The sequence below is a fragment of the Triticum dicoccoides genome, chromosome 7B (assembly GCF_002162155.2).
Source record: "Triticum dicoccoides isolate Atlit2015 ecotype Zavitan chromosome 7B, WEW_v2.0, whole genome shotgun sequence".
In the NCBI taxonomy this organism is placed as follows: domain Eukaryota; kingdom Viridiplantae; phylum Streptophyta; class Magnoliopsida; order Poales; family Poaceae; genus Triticum; species Triticum dicoccoides.
The window spans coordinates 709,980,808-709,987,212 of NC_041393.1; the positions used below are offsets into that span (position 1 = coordinate 709,980,808).

The window sequence follows — 6,405 nt, forward strand, 5'->3', positions numbered from 1 at the left end:
AAGGCAGGATGACCCAAGCTATTCTGGGTGCCTTGTGACACCTTGTACTCTAGCCTCTACAATAATGCCAATGTCATCTTCTTCCACCCCCTGGCTCACCACCGTTCCCCAATTCTCAATGGACGTGTGCAAGAATAACAGAAGTGGAGAAAATAAAAATGGTTAGATGCTCAAATCTAAATAAAGTATATGCTAATAAAATCAATTATGTTTGAGTCAAAATTATTAGACATGAGTGCAAAGGAAAAAACTCTCAAATCATCAAATCATGGCCCCCCGAATCGCCTCGACGACACTATTGTTCCCATCTGGTGCCGCCTTTCCCCACCTGCGAGTCATCCCGCTACCACCCGCGTTTCCCTTTCCCTGCAGTCAGATCATGTTGTTGCCATTGTCCTTGCCTGCTACTCCAATCGAGAAATGGCCGTGCTGCGAGACAAACGATGACAACCTCGACCTGCACCCCATAGATTGCGGATGGCAAACGCTTGTTCATAAGGCCATGTTGATTGTGTACTGGTTGCAATATTTTTTTCCTCCTCATTGTCAAGAAAGATCTAAAGATAAACCAACCCTCTCATCTTGCTATGTTAGAGCAAGAACAATGAGAAATGTATAGGACGAGGAATGTAGCAGCCCAGCGGTAGAATGGATTCTTTAAATTCATAAACAAAACATATTGGAAAACCCAATGCAAATTTTTACTATTATAATACAACTTTAATCTATTCATTGATTTTCTTTAGACTATGTTTGGATGTATGAATTGGAAGGCACAATACTGCATTGGGCCGAATACCAACTCTCCAAGGAAACTGAAATCGGTCTAAATACGAATTATGTGCTTTGGTTGTTCACTGAATTGCCCCATGGAATCTTATAATTAGGCTTCTATTTCAAATCCAGTTTGGATGACAAACTTCAGAATTGCATATATACATGAGTAGGCAGATTATGCCTTGCTCTGCATGTATCAGAACAAAATCTACATAATTTGCGACTATATTTACAGGTCCATATACCAGTCAAATGCATTCAAATGATTCTAGGAATGCACCACCACAGCAAAAATGTTCACGCAATGGATGCAACAATTATTTTCTAGGACAATAAAGCAGCAAGCACATCGGCAACCATCATTAGAAGCACTAGCAGCAGAAAATTCCTCCCGGAATAAAACTCACCACCCAATTCCCAGCGAGAGTTTCTCTTCTTCTCCACGACATAGGAAAATACATCACAGTAGCTATCAAGGATAGCAATACCATTCATCCATCTCTCTCTCTCTCCACGAGCGCTATTTATCGCATTCAGCAAGGCCGAAGGTTCGTCCCGCTGAAGCGATTCTACCAATCGGGTCGGCCCAGTAGCGCACAGTGAAACAGAAAAATAAGGAAGAAAATGAGGAGAGCAACTAGTTTGACGAGCACTTCTTCGGAAGCCTCAAAACGATCAGCATCACTTAGCGTGCTCTCAGCCGCCACCACGTGTCGCGCTTTGGACGCTCGCTTCGGGTTTTTTTTCACACGCGTTTTGGTTCATTTTTGGTTTTCATTTTCTGGTTTTCATTATTTGGTTTTGTTGTGTGAAAAATGAAAACTTTAGTATGTTTCATTTTTGTTTCTCATTTTCTGGTTTTGTTGTGTTTCTTTTGTTTTTTGTTCTACATTTTTTTATATTCCGAAAATATTTTCTTACTAAATGATCGACATTTCTTGTATACACTTTCAACATTGTCCAAACGTTTATTTAACATATTATAAATACTTGTTCAACTTTTTTAATACTTATTCAACATTTTTCAAAGTTCAACATTTTTCAGATAATCGTTCAATATTTGAAATACTTGGTCAACATTTTCCGAATACTTGTTCAATATTGATAATACGTATTCAACAATTTTCCAATAATTTTTTAATATTTTTAAATACTTTTTCAACATTTTTCAAAGTTCAGTATTTTTTAATACTTATTCAACATTTTCAAATACTTGTGCAGCATTTTTAATATACTTGTTCAACATTTTTTAATACATATTCAATATTTTTCAAATACTTGTTAAACATTTTTTAAACTTGTTCAACATTTTTGAATACCTATTCAACATATTTGAAATACTTGTTCAACATTGTTTAAATACATAATCAACTTTTTGCATACATATTTGAATTTTACTGTATAAATTTTGTGTATAGATGATAAAGAATTTTTTCAGTATGCATTCAACATTTTTTTTCAAATGCTTAGTGTATATTTTTTAAAATGTTTTTTTTACTTTGATTGACAGTTAGGTCATGTTCCCTCTGTCGGTTTATGCATCATGTTCTAAGTACATGGCAGGATGGCTAGCATCACAGCTCCTAGCGAAGCAACCAAGGCTCAAATCCTGGTACCTACCAGTTTTTCTTTTTCGGTCGAGTTCGAGGCAGGTGCTCGAAGAGGCGTGTCTTGGAGCCACAGATCCATTCCAAAGGAGTGAGCAGGGCCTGCCCTGGTGTATGGTCAGAGGGGCGACAGCCCATGGCCCAGGACGGAGGGGGCCCATGATGTAGTATAGATATACTCCCTCCGTTCTAAATTTAAGTCTTTGTAGAGATTCCACTGGGTGGACGACATACGGAGCAAAATGAATGAATCCACACTTAAAATAATCTATATACATCCGTATGCAGTTCATAGTGGAATCTCTACAAAGACTTATATTTAGGAACGGAGGGAGTATAATATAGCTGAGTCAGGTGTCGCGTGCTCCGTTCCTAAATTTAAGTCTTTGTAGAGATTCCACTGGGTGGACGACATACGGAGCAAAATGAATGAATCCACACTTAAAATACATCTATATACATCCGTATGCAGTTCATAGTGGAATCTCTACAAAGACTTATATTTAGAAACGGAGGGAGTATAATATAGCTGAGTGAGGTGTCGCGTGCATGGAGGACTGTGGTCGCCGTCATCGAGCTCGTGGACCCACGATGCGGTTCGAAGCCTATGGTTCGATGTGTGAATTGGAGGACACAACATTGCATTGGGCTGAATACCAATTCTCCAAGGAAACTGAAATCGGTCTGAATACCAATGATGTTGTTTGGTTGTTCACTAAATTGGCTCATTTAATCTTATAGTTAGGCTTCAATTCCAAATCCTGTTTGGATGCCAAACTTTGGAATTGCATATGTAAATGAGTATGGAGATTACTTTGCTCTTTGTGTATCGAAACAAAAGTTGCAGTCTCTGACTATATTTGCATGTTTATATTGCAGTCAAACATATTCGAATGATTCTAGAAATGCAGCACGCAACAAAAATGTTCACACAATGGCTGCAATAATTCTTTTCTAGGATAATATAGCAGCAAGCACACAAGCAACCATCATTAGAAGCATTAGCAGCCGAAAATTACTCTCTGAATAAAATTCATCGGCAAAAACATTCAGTGTTCTTACAGACTCGGTGGCATTCAGCGACAGCAAAATTCAGTAGCAGCAGAGCACCACCCAATTACTATATTCACGTGTCTATATAGCAATCAAACACATTCGAATGATTCGAGGAATGCACCACCACAACAAAAATGTTCATGCAATGGCTGCAACAATTCTTTTCTAGGACAATATAGCAGCAAGCACAGAAGCACTAGCAGCAGAAAATTCCTCTCTGAATAAAACTCACCAGCAACAACATTCAGCGTTCTTACCTAGCATTGTGTCGATTGGGCCTTCGAGTTCGAGGTATGTGCTCGAAGGGGTGCGTCGAGGACCTGTTCATGGCTGGTGACATTACTGCAGATCTCGGAGCCGCAGATCCATTCCAGAGTGAGGTGTCGCGTGCATGGAGGACTGTGGTCACAGTCATCGAACCCCGTGGACCCATAATGCACTTCGAAGCCTATGGTTGCCTCATGCGTGGGGTAGCTCCTGGCCGACCGCCGGTGTCGAGCTCCTGGGCGCCGCTGCTCTTTTTCTTTTTGGCGAGGGGCGCCGCCGCTCTTCTCCTCTCCCCTTGATGTAGTGAAGCGATTTCAGACAATGCGGAGGTGTGCGGGAATTGAGTCAAGTTTTTCCCATCATTTTTTTTCATCTAAAAAAAAGTGGTTGTATTGGGGACTGGCGAGTACCAATTGACAAATCCAAAGCCGGAATACATTTAGCCAAACGCAATTAATGTTTATTTTCATTCCATTTGCAACCCCGGCGGATATGTATAGACTATGGGAATATAGCCGTTGCTGAATAGAGATGTTAAAGATTAGTCGTTGAGATATAAACGTTGGAGAACGAAGTGCTAAGAATATAGCCGTTGTTGAATAGAGACGTTGGAGATTAGTCGGTGAGATATAAACGTTGGAGAATAGAGTGCCAAGAATATAGCCGTTGTTGAATAGAGACGTTGGAGATTAGTCGGTGAGATATAAACGTTGGAGAATAGAGTGCTAAGTATATAGTCGTTGTTGAATAGAGACGTTGGAGATTAGTCGGTGAGATATAAACGTTGGAGAATAGAGTGGTAAGAATATAGCCGTTGTTGAATAGAGACGTTGGAGATTAGTCGGTGAGATATAAACGTTGGAGAATAGAGTGCTGAGATATGAACATTTGAAAAAAAAAAGATGTTAGACAATAACGGCTAGAAAATAGACGTTGCAATATAGACATTACAAAATAGATTTGTCGTGCATTAAGTGGGGATTTAATGGCTCCATTCCGCTGCCACTATATATAGATGTTCACATAGTCGAAGGAAGTATGAACGTGTCCAGATCAAAAATAAGAAGCTTGAGAACATCCCAAATCATCAAATCCTTGTTGTCCTGCCTTACCGTGCTACCACTCTCTGCTACCCTCATCTCTCCGCCCTTTCGCACCTCCCGAATTGCCTAGTCGCCATTTCACCTTCTTCACTGCTCTCGGTTAGTTTTTGCACTCACAAACCATCATGGCCACGCCCCAGAACACACCGATGTTGACAGCATCAGTCTGCGTCCCAGAGACTGTGCATGGTACACACTCCTTCAAAATCGACAGGTACGACCTTCATCGGGGTTTCGGTGTCGGCAACTGCATCCAGTCCGCTAACTTCACTGTTGGCGGCCATGAATGGTGCATCCGCTTCTACCCCGACGGCTACAACGAGGATAACAAAGACTACGTGTCAGTTTTTCTCCAGCTCAAGACCAAGAACATTGAGGTGAGGGCGATATACAATCTGGTGTTGGTCAATCAAGCAATACAGCCGCCGGTGTTGCCTTCCAACTTCGCAAACTTCAGCGACGGACCTCCTGTGGTGTTTGACACTCGCAATGACAAACTCGAGGCATGGGGTTTTGTTGCATTCAAGAAGAAGAGCGAGATCGAAGGCTCATCATACATTTTGGACAACTCAATCATCGTCGCATGTAACCTTACTATTATCACATTAAAGGATGCCAAGGAGGTGGAAGCTGGGTTGGTCGGTGACATCCAAGTGCCGCCATCCGAATTGGTTGCTAACCTTAGTAAATTGTTGGGATCTACAAAGGGAGCTGACATGTGTTTCAAGGTCCAAAATGAGGTATTCCATGCTCACGAGATCATCCTCGCGATGCGGTCGCCGGTCTTCTGGGCAGAGTTCTACGGGCCGAAGAGGATCGAGCATAGGCACGTCAAAAACTTTGAAGATATGCAGCCCGGTGTCTTTAGAGAACTGCTCCACTTCATCTACACCGACTCGTTGCCTCCGATGAAGGACCTCAATGCTGATGGGTACGAACAAATGCTCGGGCATTTACTTGTGGTTGCAGATAGATATGACATGAAAAGGATGAAGTCAATGTGCGAGAGAAAATTTTGCCAGAGGTTTGATCAAGAGACTGTGGTGACAACATTAGTTCTGGCCGTCCAGTACAATTGCAGCATCCTCAAAGATGCTTGCATTAAATTTATCAACTCCTTGAGTACTGTGGATGGTGTGGTTGCAAGTAAAGGGTATCAACAACTAAAAAGAGAATGCCCTACTATCTTTGCCGATATGTGGGAGAAGGCAGCCAAGGCTCGAAAATTTTAGATGTTCACTCTAGATAAATTCTCCGAGTAGTTACTTCACTTGATGCCATAGCAACCTGAGATCATTATTTTGTCTATTTGTTTTGGAAAATTGTAAGTTCTACATATGCTATACCAACAGTATCCAATTAGATGCTTTTGTCTATTGATGAGCATCACATTTACCATTCCAAAGTAGTGCTCATTTCATTTTTCAAAGTAGTGAGCCATTGGCTACCAAGACCACATCTATTGTGGATTGTAGTGCATAGTTAGAAAACAGAAACTGCAAGAAATTAATTGATTGATCTAAAAATTGTATATTATAAAGTAAAATACACCACAATTTCTAAAACAATTCGAGGGGTGTCACGTAAGTGCTAAT

The 6,405-nt window shown here is 41.0% G+C and overlaps 1 protein-coding gene across 1 annotated transcript; it reads left to right on the forward strand.

The window, feature by feature from the left end:
* The first annotated feature begins 4,935 nt into the window (after positions 1-4,935).
* Positions 4,936-6,172, forward strand: LOC119336404 (BTB/POZ and MATH domain-containing protein 2-like). The gene has a single exon (XM_037608414.1). It carries the CDS (start codon positions 4,936-4,938, stop codon positions 6,040-6,042), a length of 1,107 nt encoding a protein of 368 aa, XP_037464311.1. The 3' UTR covers positions 6,043-6,172.
* Positions 6,173-6,405: the final 233 nt, after the last annotated feature.

Coding starts and splice junctions, on each gene's coding strand:
- LOC119336404 (XM_037608414.1), top strand. CDS start 4,936: ATGGCCACGCCCCAGAACACACCGATGTTGACAGCATCAGTCTGCGTC.